Source organism: Physeter macrocephalus, chromosome 20, assembly GCF_002837175.3.
Source record: "Physeter macrocephalus isolate SW-GA chromosome 20, ASM283717v5, whole genome shotgun sequence".
NCBI classification, from domain to species: domain Eukaryota; kingdom Metazoa; phylum Chordata; class Mammalia; order Artiodactyla; family Physeteridae; genus Physeter; species Physeter macrocephalus.
In genome coordinates this window covers 36,043,511-36,064,384 of record NC_041233.1, presented here as the reverse complement: position 1 = coordinate 36,064,384, position 20,874 = coordinate 36,043,511, and the positions used below count along the sequence as shown (strand labels likewise).

The 20,874-nt window shown below is 41.2% G+C and overlaps 1 protein-coding gene across 1 annotated transcript in view; it reads left to right on the top strand.

The window, feature by feature from the left end:
• Positions 1-8,199: 8,199 nt before the first annotated feature.
• The window catches only part of ANTXRL (ANTXR like), a 52,912-nt gene continuing 40,237 nt past the window's right edge, over positions 8,200-20,874 (top strand). Inside the window, exon 1 of the mRNA XM_007121305.2 lies at positions 8,200-8,477. Coding sequence (XP_007121367.2) covers positions 8,200-8,477 — 278 coding nt within the window. The remainder of the gene's footprint in view (positions 8,478-20,874) is intronic.

Here is a 20,874-nt window from a genome sequence, read left to right as displayed (position 1 = left end):
CTGATCCTCCCCCTGCCCAGAGTGCTGCAGAAGTACTTTGTCACTCCCACCCCCATAGCCCAACATCTAAAGCACCAAAAACACAACATTGTTAAAAGTACTTTGTGTACTGAATTGGACATATATATTGTGTTTTGGTTTACAGTCGAAAGGAGTTAGAATTTGTTGCTGATCAGCAAGATAGTTTACTTGGTGAGTACTGCTCCACTGTATGAGAAGTATCTATACTGGTCTTGCCACGACAAAGCACCCTGGTGTCCTCTGGATATAGACATGATGAGTCCCATTTCCCATAGTTGGCTCTTCATCTGTTACCAAGGGCTGGGATGCATGCGGTTTTAGTCAAATTCTGCTCTTTGAAAATAGTCCAAAATATCTTTGAAATATGAATACAATCCTGCCTCCACCACTCACTGGCTGCAAATTAATCTCTTAGCCAAGTTACTTAATCTCCTTGCGCTTCAAATTCTTCATTGAAAAGGTGGGGATAATCATGTCTCCTCTACAGGGTGCCATGAGGGAGACAGTAACTGCTGCCATGTATTCAGCAAAGGTCCAGGTCCCTGGTAAAGACTCAGGTGCTCAATAGTTAATGTCTTCCCTTTGTGCCCTGAAAGAGGAGAGGATGATGACTCAGAGATATAAGAAGTGTCTTGTGAAGTCAGGGGAGTCAGAGAGGAGTACATGACTGGTTTTTTCAGCTCCAGACACCAAGATGTGGGGTTGACACACATAATCATTCTCAGAGGAGGCTGCTGACCACACATGGGTTCACATTCCAGGCCCATCTCCCATACAGCCTCCCAGATGTGCCATTGGAAAAGGTCTTGGCACCTACTAACTCCTGCAGAAATGTTAGTTCCCCTCCCATACCCTTAATATTTCTCATAATATAAAGGAAACCGATGGTTCCCACATTCCCAGTTGTTCAAATCTACTCCTCTGCTGATAGAGCCAGACCTCATAATCTTTCAGGTCTGTTTCCCTCTAGACTTTGAATACCCAATCAAGTTTCCCTTTGACACTAATGCGCTTGAGGACTATCCATACGCAAGACTCCATTGTGAAAATCCCAGAACATAAGGTAAGGCTGAAGCATCAACCTGAACCACAGAGTTTGAGCAGGTAAGAGGAGATTGCTAACTCAAATATGCACATACCAACAGAACAAATCAGGGATCATGGAGATCAGGTAAACATGACATGACACAAGGAAATGAATAATGCTCTCATAACTGACTCTAAAGAAATAAGGATCTATGAACTGTCTGATAATCTCACAGCTAACATCACACTCAATAGTGAAAAGCTGAAAGAATTTCCTCTAAGATCAGGAACAAGACAAGGATGCCCACTCTAACCACTTTTATTCAACATATTATTGGAAATCCTAGCCACAGCAATCAGACAAGAAAAAGAAATAAAAGGAATCCAAATTGGAAAGGAAGAGGTAAAATTGTCAGTGTTTGCAGATGACATGATGCTATACATAGAAATCCTAAAGTTGCCACCAAACACTACTAGAGTGCATCACTAATGAATTCAGTAAAATTGCAACACAAAATTAATATACAGAAATCTGTTGCATTTCTATGCACTAACAATGGACTACAAGAGAAATTAAGGAAATAATCCCATTTACAATTGCATCAAAAAGAAAAAAATACCTAGAAATAAACCTGCCTAAGGAGGTAAAAGACCTGTACTCAGAAAACTGTAAGACGCTGATGAAAGAAACTGAAGACAACACAAATAGATGGAAAGATACACCGTGTTCATGGATTGGAAGAATTAATACTGTGAAAATTACCGTATTGCCCAAAGAAATCTACAGATTCAGTGCAATCCTTACCAAATACCAATGGCTTTTTTCAAAGAACTAAAACAAGTAATTTTAAAAATTTATACAGAAACATAAAAGACACCAACTAGCCAAAACAACCTTGAGAAAGAAGAATAGAGCTGAAGCGATCATGTGCTCTGACTTCAGACTATACTACAAAGCTATAATAATCAAAACAGTATGGTACTTGCACAAAAACAGACACATAGCTCAGTGGAACAGAATAAAGACTTCAGAAATAAACCCATGCACTTATAGTCAATAAATCCACAACAAAGGATGCAAGAATATACAATGGAGAAAAGACAGTCTATTCAATAAGTGGTGCTGGGAAAACTGGTCAGCTATATGTAAAAGAATGAAATGAGAACATTTTCTCATACCAAATACAAACATAAACTCAAAATGGATTAAAGACCTAAGTGTAAGACCAGAAACCATAAAACTCATAGAAAAGAGCATAGGCAGAACACTCTTTGACATAAATCACAGCAATTTTGGGTGGTCTGTCTCCTAAGCCAAAGGAAACAAAAGCAAAAATAAATAAATGAGACCTCATTAAACTTAAAAGCTTTCCACAGCAAAGGAAACCATTGACAAAATGAAAACACAACTTATTGAATGGGAGAAATATTTGTGAATGATATGACTGTTAAACAGTTAATATCCAACATACATAAACAGCTCAAACACCTCAACAAAAAAAAAAAACAACCCAATTAAAAACTGGGCAGAAGACCTGAACAGACATTTCTCCAAAGAAGATATACAGACACATGAAAAGATGCTCAACATTGCTAATCATCAGAGAAGTACAAATCAAACCACAGTGAGATATCATCTCACACCATCAGAATGGTTATCATCAAAAAGACCACAAATAACAAATGTTGACCAGAATGTGGAGAAAAGGGAACCTTTGTACCCTGTTAGTGGGAATGTAAATTGGTGCAGCTGCTGTGGAAAACAGTGTGGAGGCTCCTCCAAAACTAAAAATAGAACTACCATATGATCCAGCAATTCCACTCCTGGGTATGTATCCGAAGAAGATGAAAACACTAACTAGAAAAGACACATGCACCCCAATGTTCATAGCAGCATTATTTACAATAGCCAAGATATGGAAGCAACCTAAGTGTCTATCAACAGATTAAATGATGAAGAAGATGTGAGACACACACACACACACACACACACACACACACAGGAATACTACTCAGCCCTTAAAAAGAATGAAATTGTGCAATTTGCCACAACATGGATGGACCTGGAGAGTACCATGCTCAGTAAAATAAGTCAGAGAAAGACAAATACTGTATGTTATCACTTATATGTGGAATCTAGAAAATGAAACAAACTAGTGAATATAACAAAAAAGAAACAGATTCACAGATCTAGAAAACAAACTAGTGGTTACCAGCTAGGAGATGGAAGTGGGGAGGGGCAAGATAAGGGTAGGGAATTAAGAGGTACAAACTACTATGTACGAAATAAATAAGCTACAAGGAAATATTCTGCAGCACAGGCAATATAACAAATATTTTATAATAACTATAAATGGAGTATAATCTCTAAAAATTTTGTACACCTAAAACTAATATAATATTGTAAATAAAGTATATCTCACTAAAATTTTTTTGAATTAAAAAGTTGTGGTATATATATATATATATATATAATGGAATTTTATTTGGCCATAAAAAGGAAGGAAATCCTGCCATTGTGACAACATGGATAGAACTTGATAGCATTTGCTAAGTGAAATAAGTCAGAGAAAGATAAATACTGTGTGATCTCACTTAAATGTGGAACCTTAAAAAAAATAGAAAAAGAGATCATATTTGTGGTTACCAGAGGTAGGGAGTTGGGGGAGGAGGAATTGAATGAAGCTGTTCAAAAGGTGCAAACTTTCAGTTATAAGATAAAATAGTACTTGGGACGTAATTTACAACATGATAACTACAGTTAACACTGCTATATGGTATATTTGAAATTTGTTAAGACAATAGATCTTAAGAATTCTCTTCATAGGAAAAAACATTTTTTCTTTTTCTTTTTCTTTTTTTGTATCTAGATGAGATGATATAAGTTAACTAACCTTACTGTGGTAACCATTTCACAGTATATGTAAGTCAAATTATTATGCTGCATACATTAAACTTATACAATGCTATGTTAATCTCAATCAAATGGGGAAAAAAAGAACCTCAGCTAATAAATACAGAAGAAATAATAAAATTAGAAGTCACCATTTTATCTGCTGTATAGCACAGGGAACTCTACTCAATACTCTGTAATGGCCTATATGGGAAAAGAATCCAAAAAAAAAAAAGAGTGGATATATGTATATGTATAGCTCATTCACTTTGCTGTACACCTAAAACTGACACAACATTGTGAATCAACTAAACTCCAACAAAAAAAATTTTTTTTAAGTCACCATTTTGCAACCCTTAATGAAATAATATAGACATTTATCATTAATAGATGCTTAAGCCATTAGTTGGAATGTTGCTGGGGGATTTAACCATGAGTCAAAACATTGCTGGAGAAATTTAACGGTGGGAACAGACTGACAAACTTGATCCCATTTACCAATCGTATCATCAGTAAAAATACAACTGTCAAGTATCATGTGTCTCCTGATGTAATACAAGAAGAATAAAATCAACGACAACAACAAAAACAACCTTGAATCTCACCAAATTTCTAGCTCTAACCACTAGCTTATAGGAAATTTATGATACAAAAAAAATTGTTTACTGTAATATCACAGAGAAACTATATATCTCTTTATGACTGTGCTTCCTACTTAAAAAGATTCTTAACTAATTTTCAACTTCTTGGAGGCAATACCCTCCTTGTTGTGAATCCATAAAATAAGAAAAGACACAAGTAATAATAGGAATTAAAAAGAAGATAGAGCAGAAATATAAAAATCAAACATATTCTGAACAACTTTATACCAATATAGGGGAAAAGATGTTCAAATTCCTAGAAAAATATATCTGAAATGACTGATAAAAAATGGAAGCAGTAAACAATCCAATGTGGTAGCCTGCTCAGGCTGCCTTAAAGTACCACAGGCTGGGTGACTTAAAAACAGAAATTTATTTTCTCACCGTCTGGAGGCAGGAAGTCCAAGATCAAAGTGCCAACAGGGTTGGTTTCTGATGTGGTTTCTCTTCCTGGATTTCAAATGACTACCTTCTCGCTGTGTCCTCACATGGCCTTTCCTCTGTGCCTGTGTAGGAAGAGAGTTCTGGTGTCTCTTTCTCTTTTTATGAGGATATCTGTCTTCTGGGATTAGGACTCCATTTTATAACCTCATTTAACCTCAGTCACCTCCCTAAAGGCCCTAATCTCCAAATACAGTCACATTAGAGGTTAGGGTTCAAAATCTAAATTGGTGGGTGCACAATTCAGTCCATAACATTCAGTAAATATTGAGTAAATTTTATCAGTGGTTTAAAAAGTTCCCACAAGGAAAACACCAGGCATAGATTATATCATATCAAATATTCAAGGAGGAGTTTATTGTGATCATGTTCAAAGTCTTTCCAAAAGAAGGTGAAAACATTCCCAAGCACATTTTATGAGGCTAGTATACCTAATATCAAAACCAGATAAGAGGGCTTCCCTGGTGGCGCAGTGGTTGAGAGTCCGCCTGACGATGCAGGGGACACGGATTCGTGCCTCGGTCCGGGAAGATCCCACGTTCCGCGGAGCGGCTGGGCCCGTGAGCCATGGCCGCTGAGCCTGCGCGTCTGGAGCCTGTGCTCCGCAGCGGGAGAGGCCACAACAGTGAGAGGCCCGCATACCACAAAAAAAAAAAAAAAAAAAAATTTCAACACTCCTTCATAATTTGTATCAAACCGAGAATAACAAGGAAACTCCCTAATCTGATAAAAGATATCCAACAGAAGCCTTCAATAAATACCATTCTTAAACGTGATGTGTTAGAATTATTCTCTTTAAAATCAAGAATGCCTCCATCACAACTTCAAGTCAACATTTCATTGGAGAACTAGTCAGCATAATGTTTTTGGGTTTTGTTCATTTTTTACAGAAACGCAAACAATTCTACAGAAAAATTTTTATAATAACAGAGTTTAGCAAGTTGGGTGAGTATATCAATAAATACATAAATTTCTTCAGGATAGCAATCGTTTAAAAACTCTGTATTAAAAATGCCTTTCCAATAGCATCAAAAATACAGAGTATATAGGGAAGGCACTTGACAAAAGAAGTCAAGATATTCATAGGGAAATTTATAGGAAAGGCATTGAAAACAACTCAAATAAATGAACACATTGCCGTGTTCACTGATAGGAGGAGTCCAGATCACAGATTCAAATCCCTCCAAATATTTACAGTTATTGTAGTCGAATATTAGAAGGTTTAGAGGGGGAGAGGAGTGAAAACAGTGTGCTACTTCTAAAATTTACATGAAAGAGAGAATGGATTTGTTACCCAAACGCAAGTCTGTGTGCCCGCCGCACTGTGAGGCCAAATACCGGAACGTCTGAGTTTGGAGCAGAGAAAGGTTTATTTCAGGGCCATGCAAGGAGACAATGGCTCATGCCTTAAAAACCCCAAACTCCCCGAAAGCTTTCAGCAAAAAGAGATATGGGAACATATGTATATGTATAACTGATTCACTTGGTTGTAAAGCAGAAACTAACACACCATTGTAAAACAGTTATACTCCAATAAAGATGTTAAAAAAAAAAAAAACCCTTTTATAGGAAAGGTGAGGGAGGGGCGTGGTTAGTTGTTGCAGACATCTTGGTGTCAGATCCTTCGTTCTTGAGGTCAGGTCACAGTCAGGTCACGATGTTATTAACATTTGTTAATAACAAATGTTATTCTCTGTTCTGACAAGAAAGGGAAGGGGAGGCATTTAATTCTGTCTCCACGCCTCCTTTCGACTTTCAATACTTAACCAATCCCATAAGCAAAGCAACATCATTACCCCTCATTTTACTTGTTCAAGGTCCCAAGGCAGGACTTTCCTCCTCCGACGTCCAGGCGCCGGCTAAGCGAGGGGGTCTCTGCGCAGGCCGATCACCCTGCCCGGAAGCGTTCGTCCAGCACCCAGTCTGGGTCCTCCCGCCAGTGCCCAGGTCCAGCTGAAGAGGCAGAGCTCAGCTGGCAGCGCCCTCAGGGCCAGGTCTCCAGACCCTGCCCAGCCTGAGGGAGCCAGGCGCCCAGGACAAGCCCTCAGGCTCCTCAAGCCGCCTAAATGGGTGCCGGGTCTCACGGACTGTGACCCATGGAGACCGCCGCCGCCATTAGGTCCCGGAAGCGGGTTTTGGCGAGAGGTTCGGCCACTGCTTCAAGGCCTGGGCCCGGTCCTTGGGCGGCCATGGCCAGGGCTCCACAGCCCTCAGCCTGTCCCCGGACCCCCAGCTCACCTGGCAGCCTGAGGCCGGAGGGCCTGGAGGGCCCCGGGGAGAAGGCCGCAATCCACCCTCACCGCACTCTCCGCCGCGAGGGCCGCTGGGAGGATGACTAAGGGTCACGTCCTAACGGTCTCAAGCTAATGGTCACAAGTTAACAGCTGGGAGCCCACCACGCCCCACCCCCCCATTAAGTTTTTGAATGTTTTTCCATGGAGCAGAGACAAGCCATCATCACTCAGCCCTCTCTGAATTTCTGGTCCACAGACCCTGTGAGCATAACAAAATAGTTTTTGTTTTGTCACTCAGCTTGTGATAGCTTTTACAAAAAGTAGATAACTGGCATGCCCTTCATTCACAAGGGACTTTGACATCCTTGCAGGATGTCAAAGGAAACCTTCTTTCCCTTCTAGATCCTTCCATCCACTGGGTCACACGAATGACCACTGCAACACTCTACACTCCCAGTTCCTGGACCTCCTCCCCCACGGCGATGTCCTCATCTAAGCCACCTCAGCTGCCCTCTTTCAGCTGACAAAAAGGCAGGATTTCTCCAGGATTTTAATGGCCAACTGAGAGGGTCTGGGATGAGGAACAAACGGAGGCCTCATCTTACTGCCCCTCCAAAGAGCCCCTGACTCCCCCCTGGGATTGTCAACAGGCAGGACACTGAGCAGAGCTGCAGGTCACAAAGTCACCATGCCAACCTTCCTGTCCATCATAAGGGACATCACAGGGAATTCTGCCCCCTTGGGGCGGGGGAAGGGCCATCCCTCAAGGCCAACCATCTTTGCGTCTTCTGCCCTCAGGGCAGGTACCGGGGGAGGCTCACAGCTTTGGGGAAAGGGCTAGAGGGGCCGAGGACCCTGGGAACGCGCAGACACGGCGGAGGCCGGCGCCTCAGGTGGCCTGAGTGGCTGGCGTCCAGTGGGGCCGCAGGGACAGCCAAGAAAAATGGGAAGCGGCGGGTCTGCCGTGCCGGGGCCCATGCTCTTCCTGTTGCTGGTGCTGCCGCCGCCGCTGCTGAGCACGGGGAGCTTCCAGCACGACGGTCCAGGCTGGAAGGACCTCCACCACCTCAGTCTGGACCTGGGGAACCTCTACCGCCACCTTATCCAGGACACGGGAACCTTCCACCACCTCCGCGGCCCCAGCACCCGGACCCGGAAGAGCTGGGCAAAAGACGAGAATTCCTGCCAGAGCTCTTTTGACCTCTACTTCATCTTGGATATGTGAGTGGCCCTCCTGCCCCTGATGGCGCCATTGGTAGTAGTAGTGCTGTCTCTGAGGTCAGTGTGGGCAAGACTTGGCTTAAACAGACACCAGCTTCTGTGAGGCGAGAGGGTGGAGAAGTCTTGGTCAGACCTCTGTGGCCTCCCTCCTTGTCCTGAGGCAGAGGGAGTGACCCGGGCATTCGTTTCCTGGGACTTTTTCTTTTGGAAAGGAAAAAAGGCCACCATGGGCCTTTCTGGATGGCTCTCAGCTTGACGAGGACCTGTGGCCTGCACGCCCCTTAAACAGCTGGAGGGGCAGGTGATTGCTAGGAGCTATCTTCTCAGCACTTGGGAGAAGCTCACTTTGGGTTTGGGGTTGTGTTTTTTTGTTTTGTTTTGTTTTTAACCAAATGACCTCTATTTTTACTGGGCCCCAGAGAGATTGCCATGTCATCTGTTAGGCATTCTCCTAGTGTCACTGCTTAGAAAGTCCTTTGCTTTGCTGGTTCTAAATGTTTTGCTTCTTTCTTTGACTACTTAGAGATCCACATAACAGTTTGTGTGCACTTTCTGAACACTTTGGTCTTTCTGCATGTGGCCTTGGGAAACCTGGGCTGTGTATTAGGGACCTTCTGGCCCTCAAGGAAGGAAAGGGATGGGCAGGTCTTCAGACTGGAGAGATTGCCTTGGTTCCATTTTCAACTCCTCTGTGGGACTGAGGATAAATTTTACTTATTCAGTAATAACAGTGGTTTGACTCCCAATATCACTGAAGCACTTTATGGTCCCCAAAGCCCTTTACTGCACATCTGCCATCCTCAAAACAATACTGGGATATAAAGCAGGGAAAGTATTCGCATATGCAATCTCCTGGAAAGGGAAACAGGCTCCCAGAGTTTGGGTGAAGTAGCCCAGAGGCTGGTGGGGGTGACAGAACCCAGGCTTTCTGTGTTTCCCTAATTCCAGCATCCCAGTTTGTACTTCCTCTGATTCCTCTTATTCTCCGTGGAGACTGATGATTGGGGGGGATGTGTGCCCCAGCCCACTAGCTTCTAAGCAGAAGCAGCAGAGGTGGGAGCACCCTGCTTGCTAGAAGAGAAATTCCCTCCTCACGGTCCAGTGGCAGGAATTCTGAGATGCCCTGGGCACATCTTGTCTGGTTGCCCAGGGTGGTAGTGATTCCCCTCTTGGGCATTGGGGTTGGGGATGGATGGGCATTGTAGGGGGATGACAGCCTCTTTAGGTCAGTCTTTCCAGAGAGTGGCAGTGAGTCCAAAGGGTCCTCTCAGCTGCCATCCTGTTACAGTGCCACTGCCCACACCCCTGCTGTCTGCAGTCAAGCCCAGTGTGGGCACAGCAGAGCCCCAGGATGGATGGGGAAGGGCTCTGGGCACAGGTGGGTCACTTATTATGTTCCAGGGATGTGCTGAACACTAAGAACAACCAAGAGCTTGAGGAAGGAGATTCTATATCCCTACTTTAAGGTGATGAAACTGAGTCTGGGAGTACTAAATGATTTGCTCCATGTCAATCAAAGTTAGTTTGCTGCAAAACATTAAATAGTGGAAGGATGCTCCCCTTTCCTCTCCTCCAAGAAGGGTGTGAGGTAGGGGGACTAGAAAGGCACCAGAGAAATGGCTTCCTGAGCCAGGTTGTTCCCACTTCCCACCCCTCTCCCCCACCCCCCTCCCCCACCTCCTGCCTCCTTTGGCTTCTTAAGTGCTGGGAGGCAGCACTGATCCCTCTGACCATAGCTGGTGTAGCTGTAGTTCAACGTGAAGGGTGTGGGTCTTCCCATGAAGGCTGGGAGGGCAGGAGAGAAAGGGGAGCAACTCAAGCTCAGTCCTAGTCAGGCTCCAGGACTGAAGCTGCTCCACAGACCCCACCCCTTACTGTCAGTAAGACACTTGCCTTTCAGGCTGGCCAGGTCTGAATCCTGCTGGATTCTGCAAATGAGAAGGGGAACTGGGGATGTCCAAAAGAAGGCCCTGCACACCCATTTCTCAGCCCCAGGCCATCAGGGAGCAGCAGGCCTACAGCTCGGCCACAGTGGGCCAGGCCAGGCTTGTCTGAAAGCACAGCACACTCCTCAGCCCCAGGGAAGGAACAGCACTCCCTGGGAACTATGCTCTTTTAGTCTAGTTGAAGAAAACCAGCTTGACAAGATTTTCCCAGAATGTGAGGACAGCCTTCCTCCTGATGTTCCCTGCTACTCTTGCGGAGAGGGGAATAATGACCACTGAGGAGGCAGCCCCAGCTTTGCAGTCAGGCAGACTCCACTCATCAGTCATGCAGCCTAGGGCAAGTCGCCTCACCTCTCTCTGCCTCATTGTCCCCATCTGTACAATGGGGACTTTATACCCACCTCACCAGGTTGTGATGAGGATGTAGGGGAGTTTATATGGTTTGCCCAGCATGTGTCAGATGCAGTCATGGAGGATAAGCATAAAATAAACTGCTAGGGAAGGCAGAGTCACACACCCAGCACTGCAGGGGCCCCTGATCCAGCCCAGACTGCTTGGCTCACTCTCTCTGCCTGTGCCCTTTGTGGGGAGGTGGGGTGTGGGTCAGACTCCTCTGCTGGTGGCACTCCCAAGGTTCTCTGGATCTTTCATCCATGAGCGAACAGTCTTATTCATTCTCTCATTTTCTTGTTCATCCGCTCACTGAAATAATTACTGGACAACTGCTATACTCCAGTCACTGTTTTGGGCAGTGGGGATAAGGCAGCAAACAAAACTTGAAAAAGTCCTCATCCTCTTAGAGCTTTCATATTAGGAGACAAGAAATAAATAAATCAAAGAGGAAATATTGTGTTAGATGGGGATAAACACCAGGGGGAAAATCAGGACAGGAGGATGGGAAGTACTGAGGGAGGGGCTGTTCTAAAGGTGTGCTCAGGAAAGGCTATGCTGACAGACTGGAAGGTGAGGAGGTGGGAGAGGGTAGGTGTCGTTTGAGCAGAGGAGGTGTGTGATTGCACTGTTTCTAAAAGGGTCACAGTTAAAGGGCACAAGGGCAGAGCCTGGCAGGAGACCAATGAGGGGCCTCGTGCAGGGATCCAGGGAGGAGATGATGGTGGTGTGGACCAGTAGGTACGGGTGGCGATGATGGAGCTCTTTTGAAGGTAGAGGCCACAGGTTTCCAGACAGAATGGGTGGAGGGAGACCAGGTGTGTCCCTAGACTCAGGGTAAGGGTAGAGTAGGAAATCAGCCTCATCACTGCGTCTTCTTAACAACTATGTGTAAATGTTATTACCACTATTTTACAGATGAGGAAAGGAAGCTGCTCAGGGCCTGGGAATAACCACCAAAATCCTCAGATAGGAAAACATGGAGCTGGAATTAAAACTCTAGAGTATCTGATTCCAAAGCCATTCCAAAGACTCCAAGACTGGGTGGGTCCCTGAGAATCCCTCCGGTGGTTAGAAGCAAAACCAATGTCTCACCTGCAGGAAGGTCTTGAGTGGTTCACTCCCAGCTCCTTCATTAGATTCCTTATTCATTGGTTCCTTCGTTAGGCTGAATTGGATGAAAATGACAGACCCTCCCCTGTGCCCACAGTACTGGCCAGTGGCCTATGAAGGCCAGGGAGCTGCAGGCTAAGGGAGTGGCCTGTGCAAAGGCCTGAGGAATGAGGCCCTCAGGTGATCCCAGAGGATCCAGGTGTGTAGAAGTTGGGCGTGGGGGAGAAGGAGAAAGGAGGGGCACAGGCCAATGATGTGGCCCTGGGCCCACGTAGGAGGTATGTTCTTCACATTTTATCAGAGGAGAAATGGATCAGATCTGCATTATCAGAAGAACCCCTTGGCTGCCTTGGGGAGGATGGGTAGGAAAAGGAAAGACTGGAAGCAGCAGCTGGAGTAAAAAAGAGAAGGGTCCAAGGAGGTCCCAGGCAGCTGGAGAAAGGCAGGTAGGAGCCCAGGGTGGGTGTGCCCAATGAGAGGAGAATGAGGAGACAGAACCCAGAGGAGCACCCACATGTGGGGCAGAGTGGAAGAAGAGGGGCTGTCCAAAGAGGGGAGAAGCAGAGTGCCGGGGACAGAGCGATGCAAGATGTTCAGTAGGAAGTGCCTTGGCATCAACACCTTTGCAAGGGGACTGACAGAAGGAGGATTAAGTGGCGCTTTAGTGCAGGCCTGACAGGCTCAGCTGCCCTGGGAGGAGCTTTGGAGCTGAAAGGCACCCTCAATGTTATCCCAAGTTGGGCCAAATGATTAGGCCATCAGTCACTGCAGGTGGCTACCTGAGGAAGGGAGTGACCTTGGGCAAGGAAACTCTGCACATGAGGGGTTCCTAGAGCTGATGACAGCTGAAGGGACATCCTCAGAGTAATATCCAGACTCAGCATATCTGTGTCCTTCACAGCTCCTCCCACAGCTTGGATGAATGGAAGAATAGGGCTATGCAGGCCAGACCATTGATCTGTGTTCTCCTGTTTGTTGGTCATCTCATGTCTTGTTTTCTCCTTCTTAGGACCCCTCACAGTCCCTCGTGGAGCTAGACATGGCTTATGTGCTTTGGTCAGCAGAGGACATTGAAACCTGTACCTATTAAACAATAACTCCCATTCATCTCTCCCCAGCCTGTGGTAACCTCTATCCTATTTTCCATATCTGTGAATTTGCCTATTCTAGTTACCTCATACAAGTAGAATCATACACTAGTTGGCCTTTTGTGTCTGACTTATTTCACTTAACAAAATGTTTTCAAGGTCCATCCATGTTGTAGCATGTATCAGATTTTCATTCTTTTTACGGCTGAATAATATTCCATTTAATGTATATACCATTTCCTTTATCCTTTTATCTGTTAAGGATAAAAGGATAAGCACTTGGATTGTTTCCTCATTGGAGCTATTGTGAATAGTGCTGCTGCAAACACTGGTGTACATGTAACTATTTGAGTCCCTGCTTTCACTCCTTTTGGGCATAGGCCTAGGAGTGGAACTGCTGGATCATTCTGTGCTTTTAATTCTGTGTTTAACTATGTTAACTATGCCATACTATTTTCCACAGTGGCTGCACTATTTTACAGTCACACAAGCAGTGTAAAAGGGTTTCAGTTTCTCTACATTCTCTCTGACACTTATTATTTTCCAAGTTTTGTTTTGTTTTATTTTATTTTGTTTTGTTTTTGATAATAACCATCATGAAGTGGTATCTCATTGTGGTTTTGGTTTACATTTCCCTAATGACTAGTGATGTTGAGCGTCTTTTTATGTGCTTAATGGCCATTTGTATATCTTCTTTGTAAAAATGTCTATTTAAGTCCTTTGCCCATTTTTGAATTGGGTTGTTTGATTTTGGTTGTTGAGTTGTAGGAGTTCTTATGTATTCTGGATATCAATTTCTTATCAGATATATGATTTGCAATTGTTCTTTCATTCTGTAGGTTATCTTTTCATTTTTTTTTAATATTTATTTATTTATTTGGCTGCATTGGGTCTTAGTTGCAGCATGCGGGCTCTTCGTTGCGGTGCGCAGGCTTCTCTAGTTGCAGCACGCAGGCTTCTCTCTAGTTGTGGCTCGTGGGCTCCAGAGTGCACAGGCTCAGTAGTTGTGGCACATGGGCTCTCTAGTTGTGGCACGTGGGCTCTAGAGTGCGCGGGCTCAGTAGTTGCAGCTCACGGTCTTAGTTGCCCCATGGGGCAACTTAGTTCCCCATCCAGGGATCAAACCCATGTCCCCTGCTTTGGAAGGCGGATTCTTAACCATTGGACCATCAGGGAAGTCCCTATCTTTTCATTTTTTTTCATGGTATCCTTTGTACAAAAGTTTTTACTTTTGATGAAGTTTGGTTTATCTCTTTTTTCTTTATTGTCTGTGCTTTTGGTGTCATATCTAAAAACCATTACAAACTCCAATGTCATAAAGCTTTTCCCCTATGTTTTCTTATAAGTTTATTAATTTTAGCTTTTACATTTAGGTCTTTGATCCATTTTGAGTTAATTTTTGTATATACTATGTAGGTGTAAGATAAGAATCTAACTGCATTCTTTTGTGTGTAGACATCCAGTTTTCCTAGAATCATTTGTTGAAAATACTGTCATTTCCCACATTGGATAGTCTTGGTGGTACCCTTGTCAAAAACCAATTGAGGAAAAAAAAAAAAAAAAAAAACAATTGAATACATATATGAGGGTTTATTTCTGGGCTCTCTATTTTATTCCATTGTTCTATATGTCTGTCCTTATGCCAGTACCACACTGTTTTGGTCATTGTAGCTTTGTATTAAATTTTGAAATCAGAAAATATGAATCTGCCAACTTTTTTCTTATTCAAGATTTTGCTTATAGCTATTTGAATCCCCTGAGATTCCATATGAATTTTAGGGTGGATTGTTCAATTTCTACAAAAAAAATTGCTGTTGAGATTTTGATAGAGATTGCATTGAATCTGTAGATAGCCTTAGCTAGTATTGCCAATTTAACAATATTAAGTCTGCTAATCCATAAATATGTAATGTTTGCTGATGAAAATTCAATTAACAATCAGGCAAAGAAGAAAAATTAGAGAATTTTATTTGAGCCAAACTGAGGATTATAACCTTGGAGACAGATTCTCAGAAGCTCTGAGAACTGTTCCACTTGCCAGGAGCTAGAGATGCAGTTTTATATATTTTTGAGACAAAGAATTATGTGTCACACTGACAGGTTAACATGATACATAAAGTTCATCAGAGATGTTTTGGCCAGATATGCATATACAGAGTGAGCCTTTAGGTCAATTTGATCCAATGTCAAGACGACAAAAAATATTGATCTTAGAAATTACAATGCTGGCATCAGAAGAAAGGGACCATTATCCTCAAAGGTTGATTATATCCTCCTGCCTTGAGGAGGTCTGGTTAATGCATAATGCATAATGCAGAAGCACAATGAATATTTGGGAGAGGTCCATCACAAATGGGGGCATGTCATGCATGTTTCAATTCTGACTCAGTCTGATTGTCTTGCCGTAGAAAACTTTATGATTTTCCTTATCATGTTTTTCCAATGATTTACATATTTTACAATTTCTTTCAGCAGTGTATTCTAGTTTTCAATGTACTGGTCTTTTGCCTCATTGATTAAATTAATTCTTAAGCATTTTATTCTGTTTGATGATATTGTAAATGGAATTGTTTTCTTAATTTCCTTCTTGGAATGTTCATTATTAGTATATAGAAATATAACTGATTTTTATACATTGATTTTGTATCCTATAACTTTGCTGAATTTCCTTATTAACTCAAACATTTTTTGTGAAATCTTTGGGGTTTTTTACATGTAAAATTATATTATCCAAGAACAGAGATGTTACGTCTTTTTTTCTTTTTTTTCAATTTGGATGCCTTTGTTTCTCTTTCTTGCCTAGTTGCTCTGGCTATAACTTCCAATGTTATGTTGAACAGAAGTGATGAAAGCGGAAATCCTTGTACTACTCTTGATCTTTGGGAAAAAGCTTTTAGTCTTTCACCATTGATATATTAGCTGTAGATTTTTTTTTTTTTTCTTTGCAGTACACGGGCCTCTCACTGTTGTGGCCTCTCCCGTTGTGGAGCACAGGCTCCGGACGCGCAGGCTCAGCGGCCATGGCTCATGGGCCCAGCTGCTCCACGGCATGTGGGATCTACCCAGACCGGGGCATGAACCCGTGTCCCCTGCATCGGCAGGCGGACTCTCAACCACTGCGCCACCAGGGAAGCCCTAGATTTTTCATATATTAGCATTTATCATGTTTTTCATCGAATTTTTCTCTATTCTCAATTTGAGTGTTTTTATGAAGAAAGGATTTTAGATTTTATCAAGTAATTCTACATCAGTTGAAATGATCACATAGTTTTGTTTCTGTGATATATTAATTTTATTAATTACATTGTTTGATTTTTATATGTTGAACCCTCTTTGTATTGTGGAAATAAATCCTACCTTTTCAGATGCTGCTAGATTTTTTTGTTGAGGATTTTTGAATTTATGTCCATATGAAATATTAGTCTGTACTCTTCTTGAAGTGTTTGTCTGGCTTTGGTATCAGGGTAATGCAGGCCTCATAAAATAAGTTTGAAAGTGTTCCCTCCACTTCAATTTTTTGGAAGATTTGGAGGATTAGTGTTAATTCCTCTTTAAATGATTAGTAGAATTAATCTGTGAAACCATCTGGTCCTTGACTTTTCTCTTGGGAGATTATTGATGATTGATTCAATCTCTTTACTTGTTATAGGTCTATTCAGCTTTTGTTTCTTCATGATTCAGTTTGGGCAGGTAAGTGTGTTTCTTGGAATTCGCTAATTTCATCTAGGTTATCAATTTTGCTGGCTTACAAATTCCAGTGTTCTCTTATAATCCTTTTTATTTGTATAAAATCAGTAGTAGTGTCCCACTTCATTTTCTGATTTCATTAATTTGAGTCATCCCTCTTTTATTTAAATCAATGGATATAAATGTTTGTCAATTTTGTTGATCTTTTCAACATACCAATTTTTTATTTCACTGGTATTTCTCTATCTATTCTATTTTATTTATCTCTATTATAATCTTTATTATTTCTTCCCTTCTGCTACTTTGGGTTAGTTTTCATTTCTTTTTCCGGTTCCATAACCTGTAAAGTTAGTGTACAGATTTGAGATTTTTCTTCCTTTTTAATGTATTTGTCTACTGCTACAAATTTCCCTCTCAATTCTACTTTCACTGTATGTTTTGGTATGTTGTGTTTTCATTTTCATTTGTCTCCTGATATTTTCTAATTTCTCTGTGATTTCCTCTTTGACCAATTTGCTGATTAAAAGGGTATTGTTTAATTTCCACATATTTGTGAATTTCCAGATTATTTTCTGCTATTGACTTACAGCTTTATTTCATTGGGGCTGGAAATGATTTTAAGTTTTGGGGTGATTTCCATCATTTAAAAATTTTAAAGAAATGCTTTGTGGTCTAACATGTAGTCTATCCTGGAGAACATTTCACATTCACTTGAGAAAAATGTGTATTCTACTGTTTGGGAGAAGAGTGTTCTGTACATATCTGTTAGGTACAGTTGGCTTATGATGATGTTCACGTCCTCTATTCCCTTATTTCTCTATTTTCTTATATTCTGTCTGATTGTTCTTTTACTGAAAGTGGGATTTTGGAATTTCTAACTATTACTGTAGAACTGTCTGTTTCTCCCTTAAGTCTGTCAATGTTTGCTTCCTAAATTTTGCTTCTCTGATATTTGGTTCTTATCTGTTTATAACTGTTTTGTCTTCTCAGTGAAATGACCCTCCTGTAATTATATAATGTCTTTCTTTGTCTTTTATAACAGTTTTATATGTAAAGTCTAGTTTGTTAATTATAGTCATCCCAGCTCTCTTTAGGTTTCTCTTTACTTGGAATATCTCTTTTCTTCCTTTCATTTTCAACCTCCTGGTGTCTTAACATTGAAAGTGAGTCTCTTGTAGACATCATATGGTTGCATCTTTTTTGATCCATTCTGGCAATCTGTACCTTTTGATTGGAGAGTTTAATCCATGTACATTTAAAGTAATTACTGATAGGGAAGGACTTACATCGGACACTTTGCTATTTGTTTTCTGCATGTCTTCTAGCTTTTTTCTCCCTAATTTTCTCCATTTCTACCTTCCTTTGAGTTTAGTGGGGTTTTTTTGGTTTTTTTCGTAGTGACAGGTTTTGGTTCCCTTTTCACTTCCTTTGTGTGAAGCTATTTTCAATATCTATTATAGATATTTTCTTTACAGTTACCTGGGTATTAATGGTTACAAGTTAATATTCTCATATATGATATATATATTATATATATATGTAATTTTCCTGATTTTCTTTTTCTTTCTTTTTAAAAATCATTATTTGTATTCAAATATATTTGACATATATCAAATAAATTTAGATAGCACCTCTATCACATCACATAATTATTATTTCTTTTTTTGTGGTTGGAATAATTAAGATCTAGTCTCTTAGAGAATTTGACGATTAAAATAAAATATTGTTGTCTATGTTCAGTAAACTGTGCATTAGATATCCAAGATTTATTTGTCAACTATTTGCAAGTTTGTACCCTTAAACAACACCTCTTATTCCCCCAAGCCCCTGGTAACCACCATTTTACTCTGTTTTGATGAGTTGGGTTTTTTAGATTCACATATAAGTGATATCATACAGTATTTGTCTTTCTCTGTCTGACTTATCTTACTTAGTGAAAAGTCCATCAAGTGTTGCCACAAATGGCAGGATGGCCTTTCTTACGGCTGAATTATATTCCATTGTATATACATACAACATCTTCTTTATCTACTCATCTGTTGATGAGCACTTAGGTGTGTCTATATCTTGACTATTGTGAATAATGCTGCAATAAACACGGAAGTGCATATATCTCTTCAATATCCTGTTTTCATTCCCTTTAGATATATACCCAGAAGTGGGATTGCTGGGTCATGTGGAAATTCTATATTTAATTTTCTCAGGAACCTCCATACTGTTTTCCATAGTGGCTAAAGCAATTTACATTCCCATCAACAGTGTAAAAGTTTCCTTTTTCTGTATGTCCTCACCAATGCTTGTTATCTCTTGTCTTCTTAATTATAGCCATTCTAACAGGTGTGAGATGTATCTTATTGTGTTTTTTTTTCACATCTTTATTGGAGTACAAATGCTTTACAATGTTTTGTTAGTTTCTACTGTACAACAAAGTGAATCAGCTATATGTATACCTATATCCCCATAACCCCTCCCTCTTGAGCTTCCCTCCCACCCTCCCTACCCCGTCCCTCTAGGTCGTCACAAAGCACCGAGCTGATCTCCCTGTGCTATGCAGAAGCTTCCCACTAGCCATCCATTTTACATTTAGTAGGGTATATATGTCAATGCTACTCTCTCACTTCATCCCCGCTTCCCCTTCCCACCCCCGTGCCCTCAAGTCCGTTCTCTAGGTCTGCTTTATTCCTGTCCTGCCACTAGGTTAATCAGTACCACTTTTTAAAATCCCACATATATGCGTTAGCATATGGTATTTGTTTTTCTCTTTCTCACTTACTTGACTCTGTATGACAGATTCTAGGTCCATCTGCCTCACTACAAATAAATCAATTTCATTCCTTTTTATGGCTGAGTAATATTCCATTGTATATATGTGCCACATCTTCTTTATCCATTCATCTGTTGATGGACATTTAGGTTGCTTCTGTGTCCTGGCTATTGTAAATAGTGCTGCAATGAACATTGTGGTACATGACTCTTTTTGAATTATGGTTTACTCAGGGTATGTGCCCAGTAGTGAGATTGCTGGGTCATATGGTAGTTCTATTTTTAGTTTTTTAAGGAACCTCCATACTGTATCCATTTACATTCCCACCAACAGTGCAGGAGGGTTTCCTTTTCTCCACACCTTCTCCAGCATTTATTGTTTGTAGATTTTTTGATGATGGCCATTCTGACCCGTGTGAGGTGATACCTCATTGTGCTTTTGATTCACATTTCCCTATTGATTAGTGATGTTGAGCATCTTTTCATGTATCTGTTAGCCATCTGTATGTCTTCTTTGGAGAAATGTCTATTTAGGTCTTCCTCCCATTTTTGGATTGGGTTGTTTGTTTTTGTGATATTGAGCTGCAATGGCAAAAGAGATTGTTTCCTTAATTTCTCTTTCTGATCTTTTGTTGTTAGTGTACAGGAATGCAAGAGATTTCTGTGCATTAATTTTGTATCCTGCAACCTTACCAAATTCATTGATTAGTTCTAGTAGTTTTGTGGTGGCATCTTTAGGATTTTCTATGTATAGTATCATGTCGTCTGCAGTGACAGTTTTACTTCTTCTTTTCCAGTTTGTATTCCTTTTATTTCTTTTTCTTGTCTGACTGCTGTGGCTAGGACTTACAATACTATGTTGAATAATAGTGGCAAGAGTGGACATCCTTGTCTTGTTCCTGATCTTAGAGGAAACGGTTTCAGTTTTTCACCATTGAGAGTGATGTTTGCTGTGGGTTTGTTGTATATGGTTTTTATTATGTTAAAGTAGGTTCCCTCTATGCCCACTTTCTGGAGAGTTTTTATCATAAATCAGTGTTGAATTTTGTCAGACACTTTTTTTGCATCTATTGAGATGATCATATGGTTTTTATTCCTTAATTTGTTAATATGGTGTATCACATTGATTGTTTTGCATATATTGAAGAATCCTTGCATACCTGGGATAAATCCTACTTGATCATGGTTTATGGTCTTTTAAGTGTGTTGCTGGATTCTGTTTGCTAGTATTTTGTTGAGGATTTTTGCATCTATGTTTATCAGTGATATTGGTCTATAATTTTCTTTTTTTGTGATACCTTTGTCTGGTTTTGGTATCAGGGTGATGGTGGCCTCATAGAATGAGTTTGGGAGTGTTCCTCCCTCTGCAATTTTTTGGAAGAGTTTGAGGATAGGTGTTAGCTCTTCTCT